Source organism: Podarcis filfolensis (genome assembly GCF_964270895.1).
Source record: "Podarcis filfolensis genome assembly, chromosome: 2".
Taxonomy (NCBI): domain Eukaryota; kingdom Metazoa; phylum Chordata; class Lepidosauria; order Squamata; family Lacertidae; genus Podarcis; species Podarcis filfolensis.
In genome coordinates, this window is record NC_139605.1 from 63,768,517 (window position 1) to 63,789,273 (window position 20,757).

The 20,757-nt window shown below is 40.5% G+C and overlaps 1 protein-coding gene across 9 annotated transcripts in view; it reads left to right on the plus strand.

The window, feature by feature from the left end:
- The first annotated feature begins 3,350 nt into the window (after positions 1-3,350).
- The window catches only part of MAPK9 (mitogen-activated protein kinase 9), a 39,389-nt gene continuing 21,982 nt past the window's right edge, over positions 3,351-20,757 (plus strand). For 5 of the 9 annotated variants that reach the window (XR_014542956.1, XR_014542957.1, XR_014542958.1 and 2 more), the window contains exons 1-6: positions 3,352-3,494; positions 16,247-16,417; positions 17,188-17,317; positions 18,338-18,396; positions 19,212-19,350; positions 20,526-20,691. Coding sequence is in view for 4 of the 9 variants with exons in the window: in XM_083592669.1 (XP_083448795.1) it covers positions 16,296-16,417; positions 17,188-17,317; positions 18,338-18,396; positions 19,212-19,350; positions 20,526-20,691 (616 nt within the window). In the remaining 5 variants the exon portion in view is untranslated. Of the gene's footprint in view, positions 3,495-13,048; positions 13,203-16,246; positions 16,418-17,187; positions 17,318-18,337; positions 18,397-19,211; positions 19,351-20,525; positions 20,692-20,757 lie in introns of all 9 variants that reach the window. The other 4 variants (XR_014542959.1, XM_083592670.1, XM_083592668.1 and 1 more) reach the window with 2 other exon arrangements.

The window sequence follows — 20,757 nt, forward strand, 5'->3', positions numbered from 1 at the left end:
ATATGTTCCCATACTGCAGTTTTCAAAGTAGCAATTTTTACGCTACAGCTCACTGAAGAGAATAAGCAGTCTGTACAATAATGTCCCTTTTTGGATAAAATTCCTTTAACTTTGAGAGGCTGCACATGAGATGTAGATTCTCTGCTACTTAGTGACTTCAATTTATTTAACTAGTTCAAGTTCACTGGCAGCCTCAAAAGCCTTGGGATTTGGGATAAAGTGAGCTTACATTCTTTGTTCCCCTGCAAAACCTGTTCCATAATTTTTTTCCTTTCATTAAAACATCCCGTTCTTCTGATGTTTCTTGCTCTACCCCCACTACTATTATTTTTATCTCATAGTCGGTAGTGTTCAGTTTTTGCTGGTTCCTCAGGTAAACATCCTTAGAGGTGCCCGTGGATTCATTGCTGTGCCAGGAGACACATGTTGGCAAGAGCACTTTGTATTGGCTGTACCCATTTTTGTCTTATCTCCTGAAGGGCTGTCCCATAGAAGAGATTAAGGGTCAATCTGCAGACCTATTTTTTATATTCACATATAGTTTACATGTTCTGAATCATTTTGAAGATGATTTTCCAGAGTTTTATTATCTGACAACAGTTTTACAAAACAGATTTTTTCATGTGAGTAAAGCAGCCAGAAGTGTGCTATGAAAGACGACCCAAATTCCTCTATCCCCCACCCGCTAAAGTTTGGTTAAAAACCTCTTCAATAAAACAGAATAGGTTAGTGACCCTTTATTGTACTGATAGTTCTGCTTTCTCATTTGGTAAACAAAATAAACTTTATGTTTGGACTAAAGGAGCTGTGGGACACAGGTGGTGCTGTGGTCTAAACCACAGAGCCTAGGGCTTGCCAATCAGAAGGTTGCTGGTTCGAATCTCCGCGACAGGGTGAGCTCCTGTTGCTTGGTCCGAGCTCCTGCTCATCTAGCTGTTTGAAAGCACGTCAAAGTGCAAGTAAATAAATAGTTACCGCTCTGGCGGGAAGGAAAATGGCGTTTCTGTGTGCTGCTCTGGTTCGCCAGAAGTGGCTTAGTCATGCTGGCCACATGACCTGGAAGCTGTCTGCAGACAAATGCTGGCTCCCTTGGCCTGTAGAGCGAGATGAGCACGCAACCTCAGAGTTGGCCATGACTGGACCTAACAGTCAGGGGTACCTTTACCTTTAAAGGAGCTGTAAAATATGATTGGTCAAGCCCCACCCTTACCTGTATGACATCAGGATTAGGGTGGCTGGCTGTGGCTTGCCCAAAATAACCTCGTGGGCCAAATGGGGAAGTCTGGCATGCCAAGACTGGCCCATAGGCAAGAGGTTCCCCACACCTGATCTAGAGATAAAAAAATTAACCTCAGGAGCTGAAGCTCTCTTGCCTTGCCTCAGGGGACTGTAAAAAGGTAAAGGACCCCTGACAGTTAAGTCCAGTTGTGAACAACTGTAAATGTTTGAAGGCAGTATTTAACACAAAGCGTAAATAAATTTTAACATAATATAAAATAAACACCACAAACGGGGGGAATAATGACCCTATGGGAAGTGTGAATATCCTGAAAGAAAATGCAGAAAGAAAGAAGCAGAAACAGCTACTGAAGTACTGTTGTCAGTTGGCAACTTTGTTGAGTTTGAAAACAAAATTTATTGACCATGTGATGCAACATAATATTCATCCTCTTTGTGAAAAGAGGGATTTCTGTGACATTTGTTTTCCTCACAAATTGTATATGTTCAGTTGCAAAGGAACAAATTATTAGGGTGTTGCCACAGCTAAGTGCAAATTCCCATGGGCATTACAGCATCACACGTGGGCTTGATGCTGACCTACAACTTGTGAATTCATAGTTAACCTCATATGCACACTTGCTTTTGGTCTTGCTTTGCAGACATTTATTTGAGGAAGTCTATCAATGAATTGTCTAAGTTAGATTGTTCATGTAACACTGGTCACAGGTCATTTGCCAGAAAATATTTCTTTCCACAGTCTCCAATGATCATTACAATGAGTTGGACACTTATTGAAGCATTAGATGTTTATTGGCAAGGATAGGGAAAAAACAACTCATACTTTTAGCAAAAACACTTGTTCGTAAGGTTGCAAAATTGTTACATTGGTCAGAGTTTTTAAAACATAGTAAAAAGTAAGCATTTAAATTAGCAGTGGTATACTTACTGATTATTTTGAATTAAGAGGATCAAGTCAGCTAATGAACAAATGGTTTAATGTTAATTGGAGTTCAAATAATATTAGCTAATACACAAAATGTAATATGAAGAAACTTACAAATCTTACATTCCATACAGTACATTCCATACAGTATGGAATTACCCTAAAGAGTTGCTATCTTTTGCCCCCAAAGGCTTAAGTTACAGAAGGATAAATTATGTGGGTTCCTCTTATGTGCTGCTACCCTTTTTGAAACCTTGCAGTGTTTTACACCAGTGATGTAAGTTGTATAGTGTATAATTATGTTTTGGATCTTTAAATGCATACCCACCCCCATATAGAAAAAACTGTACCTTAAAGAAGCAGCCTTCTCTTTCCTGCTGATTTCTATTGTGTCAAATGAACAGGATGAACATCTGCTTAGTGTTCTTTTGTTGCCAGATGAATCTCATGCTTGGTGAGGATAAAATTACCAGATGCCATTTTTCATAGAGGTGTCTCATTGTAATGGAAACAATATAGATTAATTTCACAGTTGGGTGTGCATTCCTCTATCAGTGGATGGCGATGTTCAAACTCCTTTCCCCATATTTGATATACCAGCACGAGATTCAAATGTCACTGTCACTGACCCTTGTATGCCACACTTTTCCAATATCCTATTGTGGTAAATAGCAGGTTACCCGACGGTTCCAGCCCTTTGCTGGGATTGCAAAGTCCAGGGCATTTATGCATATGAATACATTTCAAAAGCAAACACGTCGCACTTAATCCGTTCTCCTAGCGTTTTGATATATGAAAATGACGTTTCCACTGCTGTGCGGAGTTGGGCAACTAGCTGTGTGTCGAGTGCTTCATTCATGCTTAACGTCATTTCACCTCAGAGCGGAAAAACAAAATTATGTGGAAGCCTGACATCAGCCATGCGATCATTTGCTGGTTTGTCTTCTTCATCTAATACAGTATTATACTAGGGAAACGGCCTTCCATATGTGTCACCCTATGTGAATATTGGAACCGCTCACTTTCGCACAGGCAGGTGACGTTACCTCAAAGCACACACCCCTCCCCCCCCTCTCCCGCCCAGTCACCGAGGAAGGCGCTTGTCACTCCTTACCTTATATAGTGGCCTTTAACACCCGCCTCCGAAAGTCTGGTTGGCCGACCCTCGAAGAATGTCGGCGTGGATTGGCCGCGGCGGCTGCCTGTCATCACGCTCGGGGCCTGGTGCGGCCTGTGAGGGACCGAGGGAGGCCATTGCGGCTGGAGCGTCTCCGAGAGCTGGGTCAGGAATTGAAGCGGCAGAGTGGCTCCCCCGAGGGATTCCGAGGAGGTGAGGCGGGCGCCGGAGCGGGCATGCTTGGGGCCGGGCGAGCTGTGGGTGCGGCCGAGGGATACCAGCGGGGCTGGCGCCGGGAGGGTTGTGGGTGGGAGCGTGGCGGCGGCGGCGACCCCCGCAGACGGCTGCGTGATGACTTCAGCCTCCCTCCCCCACCCGGAGCTGCGGCTGGAAAGTTTCCCCGCCACCTCGGCAGCCCCCCTTCCTCCTCCTCCTGCCCCTGGAGAGGGGGCGGCGGAGGCTCCCGCTTTAGGCCCCGGTCGGGTTCACCCCCCCCCCCGTTCCCACCCCGCCATCGCCCCCCGTTCCCACGACTCGTTTTCGTCTCCTGAGCAGCCGCCCGGGGAAAAGCGGTCTGGTGCCGCCCGGGGAGGGGAGTCGTCGCTCAGGGGTCGCGAAACACGCAGGAGGTCCTTCCCGCCCCGCTCCCGGGGCATCTCCTCGCCTGACAGCATTGGGCTGACCCGGCTTGGCTGGTACCTGCGCCTCTCTCGCCTCCCTCCTGCCGCTCACCCCCTTCTGCTGCCGCAGTGATTCTCGTCCTTTGCGGTTTGTGAGCAGGAGATGCCAGGGATGGACCGGCCTCTTCGTGCTCTGACGCAGGGGTCGGACTGGAGGGTCCCGGTGGTGGTGGTGGTTTGCTCTAAGCTGCCATCCTCTCTAAACACTGGCCTGGGAGCAAATCCCATTGAATCCAGCGGAGCTTACTTTTACTAAGCAGGCCCGCATAGGATTGCGTTGATGGAAAACCAAGCCCCCCAGGTCCTGCCCTCGCTAAGCTTTCAGATGGGCGTTTTGCAACAGTCCTGGTACACATTTTCAATGCCAGAACAGAGCTATCTAATCTGTGCTATGGAAGGTGGAGGTTAACAACCCAGCTCTGCACGTTTACTTGGAAGTAGAAGCCATTGATTTCTGTAGGATGTACTTTCAAGGAAATGTGTTTTGGATTTCTGCCCAAGCTTTCTTTGAATATCCCCTGTCCCATCTTGAAGGCGCAGTAAACTGTTCTATTCTTAAATTATTGCCAAAGGAGAGAGAAGGATCAACAATTCAAGCAGCAGTTATTGTTTAATGTAATTGAATAGCACATCTAGGTTGCCACTAGTGCTCCTCTTGATGTCATACTTCTCTGGATAAGAATGACTGTGCTTTAAAATTAGTATGGTGTACTGTCCGCTTGTCAAATTGTTGAGTTTGAGTTGTGTTGGATTGTGTAATTATACCCCTCACATAGAGAAATTACCTTTTAAGAGAAGTCTGCTTGTTAGATCACTTTTCCATTTCATGTGCCAACACATAACTGAAATTATTAAGAATGCTAGCTAAAAGTTGCCTTCTAACTTACATGATACTTGTTGGTAGCTTATTTTGTTAAGAGCATTTTTTTGGTCACATATAGGGAAGATGTTTTTCTTCTGCTTCTTTTTTTACTATTGACCTTTATACATCCCTTCTTGCATTTGAAAGTGCATTATTATTGACCTTGTATTCATGTTCTTGTGAGAAGGCTCTCTGTTTAGTCTTTTTTTAATAGAAAGGGAAGGTGATTCTGGGGTATTTTTTACTTGTCCAGAATCATGGATATTCAAATCCAATACATTTTCTGTTAGATATATATTGGAGATAGCTTTAATGTGAAATATTGTTTTGGTACTGTGATATGTTAAACATATACTGAGTTCCTCTGAAAGTAGGTAAGATGTAAGTTTTAAAAATAAATGTCCATAGTACAGTCTAAGCAGCTGATATACACGGTAGAACTGCACCTCTAACCTAAGAACATAAGATCAAACTAGAGGCCTGTCTTGTTCAGCATTTTATTCTCCCAGAAGTCAACCAGGTGCCTATGAGAAGCGTACAAAAAGGATATAAGCACATTAGCACTCTCTTACTTGTGACCCCAAACAAAAGATATTCAGAGGCATACTGCCTCTGATACTGGAGGTAATGTCATGATCATATCTAGGAGCCATTGCTCACCTCCCTGAATTTGTCTAAATACTTTTTAAAGCCATCCAAATTGATGGTCACTACATCTTGTGATACCATTTCCCACAGTTTAACTATGTGCTATCCTCTTTGTACATCACACTAAGCAAAATCATTGCTTAGCACAAATGTGTGAGTGTGCAGACTTTCAAAGAGGAGATTGAAGCTGCTGTATTCCTCACTGGTCATTCAACTGCTGTGCTAAGCTAAGCCTTGGTCATCCTTCAGACTCATGGTTTAGCTCTCCCAATCAAATCTTGAGCTGTTAATCACAGGACAAACATTGGTTACAGCTCATGGTTAGAGAGCTAAAGCATGAGCCTAGGTTCACATGACACACTAAGCCAAGCCATACTTTAACTCAACATAGCAGCAGATTGACTGGGGGGGGGGGGCAAAGTGGCTGTAATGTCTTGAGAGTCCACACACTTGTGCATTCATGCTAAGCCATAGATTGGCATAGTGTGGCATTTGTACCAGATCAGTTCATTGCTTTTCTGTTTTGACTTTCCCAACATTTAGCTTCATTTGATGAAATTTTTCTAAGAACTATGAGATGTGCAACTCTGTCTTATGCAAGTTCACTCAGAAGTCCCACTGAGTTCACTGAGAATTACACTGAAGTGTGCATAGGATTGAAGCCATTTTGTTTGTTAATGTTTAGTTTAGAGCCACTTCATAAGTTATGTTTATACACAAGAGCAGTGGTACCTCTGGTTACGAACTTAATTTGTTCCGGAGGTCCGTTCTTAACCTGAAACCATTCTTAACCTGAGGTACGACTTTAGCTAATGGAGCCTCCTGCTGCCGCTGCACGATTTCTGTTCTCATCCTGAGGTAAAGTTCTTAAACCGAGGTACTACTTCCCGGTTAGCGGAGTCTGTAACCCGAAGTGTTTGTAGCCCAAGGAGTTTGTAACCCGAGGTACCACTGTACTGAACATGGATAATAATATTTTGTGTTGTTGCTTTCCAGTATATTAATCACGGCAAAATTACAAATGATAATTTATAAATGAGTTGCATGTTATTCCTACAGACAGAAGTCGATTTCATCTAAGAGAAACATAATTAATAAGGTAGCCCTTACTTTAGAGTGCATGTAAAACCACAGCCTATGGAACTGCTAATATATCTGTGGCAAATAACCACACTCTCTTTCTGTACATGCAGTTATGAAGACACAATGTACATCATGTTTCAGGGAGTAGTAGAATTAAACTGATGAATTCTAAACTGGAGCATTCCTTATTCATATATACAGTAAATCAGATTTATTCAGGCATTTAAATATTTTTTGGAAAGTGTTACTATCCTAATTTCCTAGCCACACTGACAATGTGAATTAAATAAATCTGAATTGGGTAATATTGGGAGCCTCTATGTGCAGATTTTCATCATGTGCAAAACATTTTACAGTGACTAAAGTTAATTTTTGAACTATCTAAAATCTAATTTACTTCAGAAAATTTCAGTTGCATTATGAGTTTTTATTTCCCCTGCAATATAAGCCCTTTTAGTGTTATTGCAGGGATGCATCAAAGTGCCCAATCCCCTAGTATTTCCTCAGTCATCAAATGAAAGACACTTTGTACCTACAGCTATATGTGTGAAAGCTGTGTTGATATAGATAGTTGTTCTGTTTGCATAGATGGTAGCAGGTGAAGCTACTTGATGCACCCCCATTCCCGTAATGCTCAATGCAGGAGCAATAATGCCCGAATAGGGCAATGGTAAGATATATATTTGTTGCACTTAATTATTCTAGATGACAGAAAAGGCCTTCAAATATGTACAGGAAGTTACAACAGAGTAAATGGAGGGAGAGGGGAGAATGAGGAAGGAAAACAAAAGAAAAAATAAGAGTATTGTGCCACCTTTAAGACTAATATTGGTATGATACAAACTTTTGTTCACTAGAACCTACTTCAGCATACAGAAAATGCCTATATAAGACCAGAAAAGCAGCTAGCCAGAAATCCTGTTTTTATGAGCCTACTAAGAGACTAATAGAAAAAGAAAAAGGCTTCTATCAGGTGGACTGGCAGATGAGAAGGAGGACTCGCAACCTTTCCTTTGCCAGGTCTCTGTGCTGGGCAAGGTGAAAGGACTTGCATTCCGTGGTAGCCAGAAAAAAAACAAGGTGAGCTGGAGAAGGAGGAAGGATGGAGTGACCCTTCTCTCTTTTGCTTACCTCCCTGTATGAAATTGCCTGCCCATGCCTGCATGAAAATTCTGCTTGCCTGTGGTAGCCAGACAAGACAGAATGATAAGTTTCACTTTTAAAAGATCTGTTTTTTTTCACTCTTAGAATCTCCCCATATGCTTTCAGATTCTTTCTCAGTACTTCTACAGCTGCCTATGTCAGTTTTAGACACTAGGGCCAAATTCAACTAACCTGATGCCCTACTGGCACACTAACCGCAAATTTGTTCTGTAGGGTCAGGAACACCCCCCCCCCCTTTGAACTGTGGGTGGGTGGAGGGGGGTTGTTGTTCTGGCAAGCAGAAATGCTTGTGCTGATGGAAGGATCGGAAGAGGAAGGCATTGAATTCCTCCCGCAGAAATTACTTTGACATGCATGAGACATTTTGGGCCCACCTCTTAACAGATGGAGGAAAAGAAAAGATAAGGTGGCAAGCATGGTCTTGGGCAGTATTCTGTCTCAGTCAGCTGGTGGATGAATGATTCTCCATGTCAAAATGTTACCATCACATAGAAAACTAGATTTGGTGAGAAATGTTCAACTCCAGTCTTCTCCTTGATGTGCTAGTTTTCTTTGTGCAGGATGAAGAGCTTTTAGTCATTTACGTCTGCTTCTGCAGCTTGGAATGATCAGGGGTGAGTGTCCATGCCACCTCTGACTGATGTGACAAACTCTTCCTCCTGAGGTTGGAGCTGGGGGCGGGGCAACTGTCCTTACAGTTGCGGCATGCTTTGGAAACATAATGTGAATATTATCTCTCTTGTATCCAGCTCCAAGTTTGAGGGGACTGTTGAGCCTCATTTGTATTGTTCTGTGTTTTGGGGCTCTCCAAACACCTTGGAAGCACAACATGGTGAGTTCCAGCCCCCTCCTGAACTTGGATCTGGGGGCTGGGGTTTGTTCCTTGCCGTGGGCTGTATTTTGTAGGTGTTCTGGGCACCTTAGGAGTTCAGTGCTACATCAGAGCAAGACTTGCTAACCACTGCAAATGAAACAGTCCACAAAACTTAATATCAGACACACTGTTTATGATAACTATGCCACCATTTTGTAAATATTCCCTGTTTAATAAAGTACCATGCATCTGTTGGCCTTTTGGCCAAATCTTCATCAGAGAAGGGCTGAACAACTTTAACAGTTGCAGAGACTGAATGACCACCACAGCAAAGGGGAAGTACTTTGTAATGTGCATAAGTGCGATTCCTCTTTCTCTTTCCCTCACCAGTTTGTTTAACTTGGTGGTCTTCTACAGTGGAATCTATGCTTAAAACAGTGATGTTCCACCAAGCTTGCAGATACCTAGCCCTTGAAGATAATAAAGAAGTCTGGATAAATCCCTAGACTCAGAAGTAAGCCCCAATGGGATTTATTAATGGGCAAAATAGGATTTCAGCTTTAAGTATACAGTTAATATGAAGACTGGTGCAGCTTTGTAAAAGCTTGAGATTATCCCCAGGTTACTACCAAAGCATAGTGTTTGGTAACTGCCAGTGAGCGCTGTAACTTCCAGTCAAGTAGGCAGCAAATAATGTGTGGGTAAGATGCTGGCACTGGGTTGAAAGTGTTATGAGTGTTTATTGCTGCTGGTTGTACTGGTGTGTGTGTGTGTAGGGTACACCACTAAGATTTGACTATTTAAATTATAATGCCCAGTTTTTGCACTGGCTCTGTATTTAGTGAGTTTTTTGTCTGTCTTTTCTATTCTATATTGCACGTATTCTGCAGTGAAATTCTAATGAGAACCTTTGGTAGCAGTTGTCATTTTATATTCCACTGTGCCTTATTAGTTGTACTTTTTATTGACACTCTTTTTTGCATTAGCAGTTTGTGTGACTCTTTTGGTGATCCAGAGCAGATAAGGAATGTTAGATATGTGCCTGGCTGACTGTATTGTGGAGAGAAGGGATCAACAGAATCCCAGGCAGTGTAATATTGACTCCCTGGAATACACTGGTGGAGGGGTGATGTTAGGGAAAGTAGGCAGCAGGCACTTGACCACACACATTTACCTGTCAATAGAACCTAGGTAGTCATGCCAACCCTCCCAGCTTGAAGTGCTATTGCTGAATGCCAGGTAGGTGCATAATAAAGTATCTTAAAGTGCTAACCAGGTATGCATTACATAGAGCTGGGTGAGCCTGACTGTCCCAACTGAGCCTACCTGGTACTTAGTATGACAGTAACAAGGATTGCAAATTCTTTCATTAGTAATCCAGTGTCCTTGGGTACCAGGGTCAAGGGAATGCACCTAGTGTTGGGTCATGGATACAGAACAGGGATCCTCACTCCACTGCCCAACAGCTTCCTTGGCAGAGCTAGCTGGAACCATCTTAGTGGTGATGCTGGGCACCCAGCTCTGTATGTCCATACCATCAGAACCACATGTAGCTGGATCAGTGCTGAACTGGTGCCTAGAAGTGATTATAGGCTAGATGAGGATCAACAAGCTGAATCTGAATTTTGGCAAGACAGAGGTACTGCTAGTGAGTTGTTTTTTTTTAAGAAGAAAGAAAAAGGCGATCATTGGACTACTTTGAAAATACAAATTTCCTTCCCTCTGAAAAAAGGTGGATTTTCAAAGGATATAAAATCCCCACATCACCACGATGAGACTGACCCCTTTTTTTTGTACGCATTAAACCTGCAGAGGAAATAGATTGATATGTCCGTCCCTACAAATAGCTACCTCTTTGGTGTTTCTGTTCACCTAGACTTATGCTTGATTTGATTAACATGATCTAAGTCAGAGGTTTGTGTTGTTGCTGTGCTGTTTATTGTGCCTATTTATTAAACTTTAATTTTTACATTTGCTGTTTGGTTTTAAATATGATAATTATTTTGCCTGAAGGATTGTTTTTATTTATTGCTGTATAAACTGCTTTGTGAGTTTGTATGGTGAAAAATGGTCTACAAATGTTAGAAACAAGTAACGTAAATAAAATGGGGACTTCAAAGTTTTTATACCTCCTGAGACCTCAGTGTAACAATATGTTGACAGCTAATTTAAGCAAATTCTGTTATATCTATTGTACAGTGCTTTACAAGTCTGTGCATAAAAATCAGTGATTTTTATGGGAGTTTTATTAATCCCAGATTTAAGGACACTCTCTCAGTTCCGAGGAAAGGTTCTGTTACACAAAGTGAACACTCTTCCCCAATTCCTGGAATATTGGGCGTAGCCAGGAGAGCCAGCTGTCCTCAATATTGTGATGCTTCTCTACAGTGTGGTGTTAGTGGCAGCTGTTCTCTTTCTTTTCCCTCAACTTGGAGCTAGAATTTAAGACTAGCTGTGGTAAAAGAAACTCTACTTGCAGGTAGCCTCCATATCATTTACTGCAGAGACTGAGCACGGACTAGTACTCTTTCTTTCCTACCAGAGAGGGAATAGTCAGTCATTATGTGGGACGCGGGTGGCGCTGTGGGTTAAATAAACAATAGAGCCTAGGACTTGCCAATCAGAAGGTCAGTGGTTCAAATCCCCGCAACGGGATGAGCTCCCGTTGTTTGGTCCCAGCTCCTGCCAACCTAGCAGTTCAAAAGCACGTTGAAGTGCCAGTAGATAAATAGGTACCGCTCCAGCAGGAAGGTAAGCGGCATTTCCGTGCGCTGCTCTGGTTCTCCAGAAGCGGCTTAGTCATGCTGGCCACATGACCCGGAAGCTGTACACCAGCTCCCTCGGCCAATAAAGCGAGATGAGCGCCTCAACCCCAGAGTCGGCCACGACTGGACCTAATGGTCAGGGGTCCCTTTACCTTTACCTTTATGTGGGTGAGGTTTTTAATGAATGGGGTTGGATTAATTTATCCTCTTTTTGTTTCTCTTGAAATACTTGTTGTTGTTGTTGTTCTCTATCCTCATCGCACCTGACTCTGGAGAAGGACAAAAAAAAAAAAAAAAAAGGAAAAGGAAAAAGAAATAAGCATCCAGGTCTAGTATATTTGTCTGGCTTGGCAAATAGCACAGCTAGGCTATGTAAACACCGCAGTTTAAAGTGGATTAGATGCACCCCATGTGTGCAAGTTCTTTGCATCTTCACATGGTATTGTCTTTATCCAAGTGGCAACCTCCACTTCCCCACTTTAATAAAAAAAAAAAAACATTTATTCAGAAGTTACAACACAGTACAGTTACAGTACAATAATTTCAAGTCTGCATTCATGCTACAATTGCTACCTAGTGTATATAGTGATTTTAAAGCAACTTTGCAATGGTTTGAAGGGGAAAATACCTATAGCATGCTGAAGCCTGGGCCACGCAGGTATTCTGCAAGATTGATTAACTGATTTAATGTACTTCATAAAATTTATACACAACTTGAGTGTTTAAAAAAAACCCTCATAGCAGTTTATAAAGAGAATAAAACAATATAATTATCAATAAAAGCAATAAAAACAACTTTAAAACTTTCAAAAGATAAAATCAGTAATAAACTAAAAACAGATTAAAGCATATATGTCTGGGTAGGCTTATATATACAAAAATGTTTTGGTTCTTAGGGTACTTAATTTTTTTTTTAAGACATATGGGCTGCAATTTCAAAAGCAGTGTGAGCCTTGTCACCCCACATTTTTGAAGCTGATGCCCTGCCTCCAATATATTCAGCTGCTTCTAGTAAACATCTATCATCTGAAGGAAAGCTGAAATACACTTGTTTGGCTTTGAGCACCTTTTTCTTTTAACTTGGTGTGCTTTGTGTGGCTCACAGACCATATGTTGCCCACCTGAAGATTGGAGGTTATGTTTTACTTTTTACACCTAGACATGAAAGGACTTGCTTTTACTGAATGTGCCCAGTTCTGAACAGAGAAACATCTATGTTGGCTAAGGTATATATATGTGTGTATTATGCACACAGATGTAAACACTCAGAAACTGACTTATTGGTATCTATGCCTGGCAACGGAAACTGAGTGTATATCACTGTCAAAAATACATTTTCCCAGTTCTGTAGTGGAATGTAATAAAACAATTTTGAACATTTCAACAGAAAGATTTAACTTGTTTAAATTGTATTTTGAATAAATAGTGAAATGTAATCTAAACTCTTTAGTGAGGCTGTTTTTTATTAAACTTGTAAATAGTTTCCATTTTGGTTACTTTACTATAGTATAAGCCAACTAGATTAAAGCTCTGCTACTTACACAAATGCAATATTTAATAAACACTGATCAAATTTACCAAAAGTTTTGGTCATATGTATTAATGATTTATAAGAGAGGCTGATTTGGCATCAGATTAAAGTTTTGAATTTTCAATCTCCTATTCCTTTCTTACTTTCTTTTTCAGGCAAACCACAGTTTACCTGTAGATCCAACTATGCTAACTGTGGTTTGTCTTTCCTTCCACACCAGAACTTTAAACCCACCAATTCTGCATTGGAGGGCAAGCACAATCCATAACCTGCCAATTTGAATGTTGCAGCAAACTATAGCTGGCTTTGACCTGATAACCATACCATGGTTTGCTATGTGTGAACCAGCTGCAAACGTATAATCATTTGGAAATGTGAGTTACTGGTACTTTGTTGCATGTTCTTTTTTTTCTCCGTACCCTATAACTTTTCTTGAATAGAGCGTTGAATCCAGCTCATATTAATGATACTTCACATAATATGTTGAGGTTGGTGGAGGAATGGGAAGAAGCGATGATGATGATGATGATGATGATGATGATGATGATGGGACCAGAAAGGCTAAAGACGGAAAGTTTAACATAAATATTTCCATGAAATTCAGATATGACAGGAGTATTTTGAGGTGGTATACAGTTGGGCAGGTTTCTTCAAGTCATCTAGGCCTTATTGCCAACTTAAAACATTGTTTTGGCATAGTATAGTCTAGTGGTATTCACCAGCTTCTGCAATTAATTTTATTTTCCAGTCCTTCTGTATTATGCATGTTGTGGATATATAATTAGCTTGAAACACTGTCAAGTTTCTTGAGATGTTTGTTCACATAAGTGCAGTCTCTCGTGTAATTCACATTAACATTAGATATAGCTTGTCATCTTATTTTTAAAAGCCGTTTAAAGCTCCTGCTGCCTGGATTTGTTTTGAAATTTTGCAGCACATTCCCCTAGCAGGCAGTGAAATTTCTGTAGTTGGCAGAGTGATCCAAACAAAACAGTCTGTTTGGCTGAGGATAACTTCATTTTTGTTTGCTTCTAGTGCTGTAACTTAATTCTCTCCTCCCCACACGGATACTTATTAGTATTTTACAATATTTGTCATATTCCAGCAAGCACAATCTAGGAGTTCAAACATTTTCTGCTCACCAAACGTCCCACCAAGGAGTACAAAACAACTGCTGTGGAAGCAGAAATCTCTCTACCTCCTGCATCTGAACCAGGGTGTGGGAAGGAAGATGTGTTTTCACGCATCTCTTACAACATGAAAGCACTGGCAAACAGATCAGTGCTGCCTGAACTGACTGTGCTGATCATCTTCTTAGTCTTCTGCACAAAAATGTATCTGGATTTGGGACCATTGGTAGGAGTGCAAACAAGTGTGCATGCACACGAAAGCTCATACCAAGAACTAACTTAGTTGGTCTTTAAGGTGCTACTGGAAGGAAAAAAAATTTTTTGTTTTGACTATGGCAGACCAACACGGCTACCTATCTGTAACTGAAACATCATACATGACATTGTTTGACTTAACATATTTACTGAAAAGTAAGTCCCATTAAATTAAATGGGCCTTATACTCCCAGATACATGGGTTCAAAACTGAAGAATTGTGGGTTAAGAATTTCATTCAAAAAATGTACAACTTGATAGCAGAGGTGGCTGACATTGGTTTGCGGCTCTTTTGAGGGCTGTATGCCATCCTGAGCCAATTTAACTCATGCACACAAGCTTGCACATGCATGCACACTCACACAGGACACACAGACTCAGAAGGAGGAGGAACAGACTTAGTTCAGGGAGTTGGACTTGATGACCCTTGGGATTCCTTTAAACTTTAGAATTATCTGAAATAAGTACAGTGGTACCTCAGGTTACATACGCTTCAGGTTACAGACTCCGCTAACCCAGAAATAGTACCTCAGGTTAAGAACTTTGCTTCAGGATGAGAACAGAAATCGTGCTCCGGCGGCGTGGCGGCAGTGGGAGTCCCCATTAGCTAAAGTGGTACTTCAGGTTAAGAACAGTTTCAGGTTAAGAACGGACCTCCGGAATGAATTAAGTACTTAACCCGAGGTACCACTGTACTGAACATAAGTGAAGCAGGGACAGGCAACACACACATAAACAAAGAAACAGAGGACAGACAGTGACACAAACTTAGCAGTGTATTTGCTGTCTTGGACAGCTTTGGTATATGAGGGTCATCAGTTGTTTCAGTTCTTCCTTGGGGGGGGCAATATGTTAAGGATTAATGTTAATGGGTTAATTCTCTATCAATCAGCAGAGATAACTCATTCCCCACCATGCACCTGCAGGCATCTTGTGACTCTCTTATCTGTGCTAGTGGGCAGATTTGGCAAGTGACTTTGTGTATAAAAGGGCTCAAGGTTACAGCATACTGTGTGGGTCATGGTAGGAGAATTGCTGAAGGCTGTCTGTTGGAACTATGGATTCAAGTGAAAACTTTATGATAAGATCGTCTGAGGAAGAAGTCGGAAAATTGGTGGACTTCAGAAGTTAGAGAACTCTTATCACAGGCATCCCCAAACTCCGCCCTCCAGCTGTTTTTGGGACTACAACTCCCTTCATCCCTGACCACTGGTTCTGTTAGCTAGGGATGATGGGAGTTGTAGTCCCAAAACAGCTGGAGGGCTGAGTTTGGGGATGCCTGTCTTATCAGCTGCAGGACTTTGAAAGCAACTGACCTTAGGACTTGACTGTGGGCTTTAACACAACAAGGACTTTGAAGCAAAGAACCCTCTCTGGGCTCAGAGAGAGAATGCTACTTGTAATGTTTGTAAATAGTGTGTGTTCGTATAGTCGTATATGTCAGTATTAGCCTAGTAAAAACAACTCTCCTAAATGGCTGTTTTCTGCAGTGAGCTTAAACGGCTTAACTGGAGCTTTTTCAGCACCAACACACAGCACCCTGTTGTCTCCTCCTACTTCATCACTGCCATGGGAAGGAGTAAGAAAGCCTCTTATGTTTGAAAAGGCACCCTTCTCTGTCTGGTGTGGCACCACTGCTAGAAGATTTTAGATAAGTAATGGAACAGAATGCTTCTTCCTCTGTTCCAAGGCACTTGAAGACATTCTACCCATGGAACTGACTGGAAAAGAATGGTGCTGTGCCAAAAGGAGAAGAGGTAGACTTCTGGACTCCATGGGGCAGCCACTTGCCTATTGTTGCCTGTTACTTGGGACAGGGCAGGAAACCCACACAGAATAGGACATGTGTGCACAGGAAATGCTATCTCCGCTAAGATAGCATTGCACTGATCAGTCATTCTGCTAAAATCACTTTTGGATCATCCATTATGCTAGTCAAGTCTCTTAAGTTAGTCATCTAAAGAGAAATGCTGTTGGCAGCTTTGGGTACATATTTATAAAAAGTTTCACTTTTTTTGGTTCTCTTTCTACAGATCTTGAAAACTGCCAAATCCTGGGAGGAAAACTACATGACACTACATCATGAGCGAGAGTAAATGTGACAGTCAGTTTTACAGTGTTCAAGTCTCAGACTCGACATTCACTGTACTAAAACGTTACCAACAATTGAAACCTATTGGCTCTGGGGCTCAAGGCATTGTATGGTGAGTAGCTAGTTATTGGACAAAACTAGTATAAGCATCAAACTGTAATATCACCAAAATTTTGATCAAGGACTCAAAACAAAGTATTATTATTATTATTATTAGCCGCCCATCTGACTGGGTTGCTCCAGCCCCTCTGGGTGGCTTCCAAGAAATTAAAATACAAAACACAGTAAAACATTAAACATTAAAATCTTCCTTATATAGGCGTGCCTTCAGATGTCTTCTAAAAGTGAGGTAGTTTTTTATTTGCTTGACATCTCATGGCACATACCTTAATTCCACACATACATAGAAACAACAGAATCTAAACATTATTTTGAAGTACAGTACTGTTCCGTGATGAAGTTGAAAATGAACAGAACCTTTAAAAAGTCCTGTGTCAGAATAAGAGCTCAACTAAAACAACAAGTTGATTAAAGAAATTATGTAATCTTAACACCTGTTCTAGAGAAGAATTGTCTCTTAGTTTTTGACTGAGATATAAATGCATCTGCCTTTTAAGAAATTTCTAACTATACTTTGACTAATGGAACAGGATGAAATGCTTCATGCATAGAGGTGTTAAAATTAGTCTAGTAATAAGATCTGATTTATTTTTGGTTGAATAAAGTAGAACTCGAGAGGGTTTTCATTTGTGCACTTTGCCCTTCACCTAAAATAAGAAGTAGTTTCCTTGGGGTAACTGAGCTTGTCTGTCATATACCCTGGCACCCATGGCTCTGATTTTAAAAAGCTGCAATTAAGATGTTTCTGTTTTAACTTTTCAGTGCTGCATTTGATACAGTTCTTGGAATAAATGTTGCTGTAAAGAAATTGAGTCGCCCTTTTCAGAACCAAACACATGCAAAACGAGCTTACAGGGAACTTGTGCTTCTAAAATGTGTCAATCACAAAAATGTGAGTAATGTTAATTTATATTAGAAACAAGTAAATGTAAAATAATAATTGAATGAATGTCAGATGAATAAACTGGAACTAAAGCCATTATTTTGTGATTCAAATAATTAAATAATTGAGAGAGAGATCAATTTTTGCTCTGTCCTGTAATGAAACACTGTAGTTGTTTTAGGACTATTTCCTAATTGCAATGTAGAAGACTAGTTATTCATAGTTTGTCATATTTCTTTGAAAAGCTAACAAAATTTGGTTTTTTTCATGCAGGTCTCTTTGTGGTTTTTTGTGGTCTGTGGTTGGCTTTAGGTAACAGTTCCTCGGATAGGAATGATCTATGGCTTACACCACAGATTGGCAACCAATATTTCTAGAAATGTATTAAAAAACAGTCCAGTATGTTTCTCTTTATGACCATTAAAATGACCCTCATCCCTTCCAATTCTACGATTCTATTATTATTAGCAGGCTTATAATGTATATTTAGTAGCATGTATACTTCTTAGTAACCATTATGTTTTTCTTCAAAAAGCAGTAAGAAAAACACTTTATCAATAGGGTATTGATCTCTTTCCACTGAATATTTGAACATGCAATGTGGAAATGTATTTTATAGGCCTTCTAGCAAAATAATATATTACTGAGATGCAACTGTGCTCCTCCCATAATCTAAGAATTGTCATACTTCAAAACTCTGGTTATTAATTTATCCATGGATTTATTATAAATAAAGCTATTCAATCCATTAAACAAATATACTTGATTTATCTCATTTATGTTGAAATATTGACTGTCCCTTATGGAACTTGACAAAAAAAATAGCATTATGCAAACTGAATGAGGATATTGAGTTCATTCTAAAATATTTGTGAATCACTATGTTAATCTCATTTTTCTTGCTACAAAGCTTCAGGTAAAAAGTTATTAAATAATCTGATCTATATGCTGACATTGCCATGTACTGTTTGATTTTTTTTTGCAAATCATTGTGATGGTGATTATAATTCTTGTATTTTGGTTTTACAGATAATTAGTCTATTAAATGTATTCACACCACAGAAGTCACTAGAAGAATTTCAAGATGTGTGAGTTTACTTTATTGTGTTTTCTTGATAAATATCCATTTAAGACCAGATTCTTGATGTTCTCTGCCTGGAAGCAGTTGGGCTATAAATGATTTTTAAAATATATTGTGCTTTTTGGAGAAAAACGCTGAAGCCTTCTTGTAAGCATTGAGACTTATGAACAAAAAATGACACTCCCCCCAAGTGTTCATTTCATCATTAGGAGATGGGTTATTGTTTTGTTTTTGTTTTATTATGTGTTCTCATTTTGTATTTTTATGTTGTGAACCGCCCTGTGATCTTCGGATAAAGGAAGGTATCCAAATTAAATAACTAAAATAAAAAATAAATTTTACTGGCCACATAACTGACACTGAGGAGAGGGAGTTGCTTTCTTTATTTTCCTTTGCCAAAAGAGCAGTCAAACCAGTATCCTGACAATATTTTCAAACTGAGATGTGAACTAATGTCAGTTGGAGTTTTGCCAATTAACTTCAGTGGAAGATTTGTACCCAAAGTAATAAAATAATAGATTATTTGAGTCTGGATTGCTAAAAAATATTTCTGCTAAGAAAACAAAATTGTATAATTGCGTCCACTGTAATTTCCATTTTGCATTCCCACAGCATGTTAAGCTATGACTTACTGGGACTGTGCAAACTTGTGGGCTCCTAGACCACCCATGTCTTTTTTATGCTCTCACCCGTGTTGAGCTAAGCTAAGATCTGGCTTAGTTTGTTGTCTGTACCTGAGCTTGTGGTTACGATCTCTCATTGCTAACCACAAGCTGTAGTCAACGTTTGCTCTTGTAAAAAATACTTTTTTAAATGTTTCAGGTATTTAGTTATGGAACTAATGGATGCTAACTTGTGCCAAGTAATTCATATGGAGTTGGATCATGAAAGAATGTCCTACCTTTTGTACCAGATGCTGTGTGGTATCAAACATCTCCATTCAGCTGGTATCATCCATAGAGTACGTAGTGCTATTACAATTATATCGATAACTGACTTTCATTAATTAACCTCATTAATTCAAATATTCAGCTATATTTGAAAGGGTTTTTTTTAATAATGACATGCAATTAGGACTTGCCATGTTCGATCAGTCCCTTTTATATTCTCATACAAGAGGGAAACAAATGATATCCTGTGGTCGTGAAGCTTAACCAGATTTGTCGTTCAGTGCCCAGAACTGTTGGGTTTCCACTTCTCACTTTCTACTTTAGCTCATTGCCCTTGCTGAAAAGCCTAGGTTGTCATCCTATACCCACCTAGCTAGGAGTAAGGCTCATTAAACACAGAGAAACTCAGCTCTGAGTAGCCATGTATACAGTTGTACTATAAATTAACTATACAGTGAATTCTTAATGAGTGACTGGACATCAGCTTCTGCACAGCAGGAGCCTACACCCATTAGCAAAGCTTCCACACTTGCCTTTTTGGGGGCAAGGAGGGATTCTTTAATATTTACTCATACATATTGTGCAGTATTATTTGCATTAAAACAACTTCTAGGGACTGCTTAATATCAGATGACCCCACCACAGGAAAGATGCATCTTGGTTCCTAGTGAAAAAGGAAGGACAAACTATGGACATTCCAAAGACTAGAAAACAAGACAAAAGCAGGAGAGGGGAAAGCAACAGCTCTTTATGGTTGACTGAAACACTGACAGACGGGAGTAGCTAGGTTGGCTCATTTCACAGAAATCACTTAGATGGTACCTGCTTATTTTGCTTCGTAACTTTCTAGGAGTGTGAAAGACTTACTTTTTATTTTATTCTGAGGAAACTCAAAGGTTTGGGCCCACTGCTTGTGGATGCCAGGTTGGCCACCCCTGTCATATGTCTCTCTGTGTGTAATTGGCACAAATTGGCGACCTCCCCTCTCCTATAAAACAGCAGCCAACTGTTGGGTGGGGCAAGAGCTAAGGATAGAACTCCCACAAACTTAGTTATTCCCTCCTTCCAATAGTAGATGAATTTCACTCTAGAGTCTCTTCCAGCCTCAATGTGTTAACTGGGGGGAGGGGAAAGGTACCAAGACTCCCCATCCGAGAAACTCTTAATCATGCAGATTCTCCCCCACCCCAAACACAGCACCACCCTATATAATTTTTAACATTTAATTGAATGTATTTTTTCTTAGGATTTAAAACCCAGCAATATAGTAGTAAAATCAGATTGTACTCTCAAAATCCTTGACTTTGGACTTGCAAGGACGGCATGTACTAATTTCATGATGACCCCATATGTAGTAACACGGTATTACAGAGCACCAGAGGTTATTCTTGGCATGGGATACAAAGAGAATGGTAAGTTGCAGAACAGAATTACGTCTTGTTGGGTACTTGACCAGTTGTTAGATTTCTCTGTTTCTT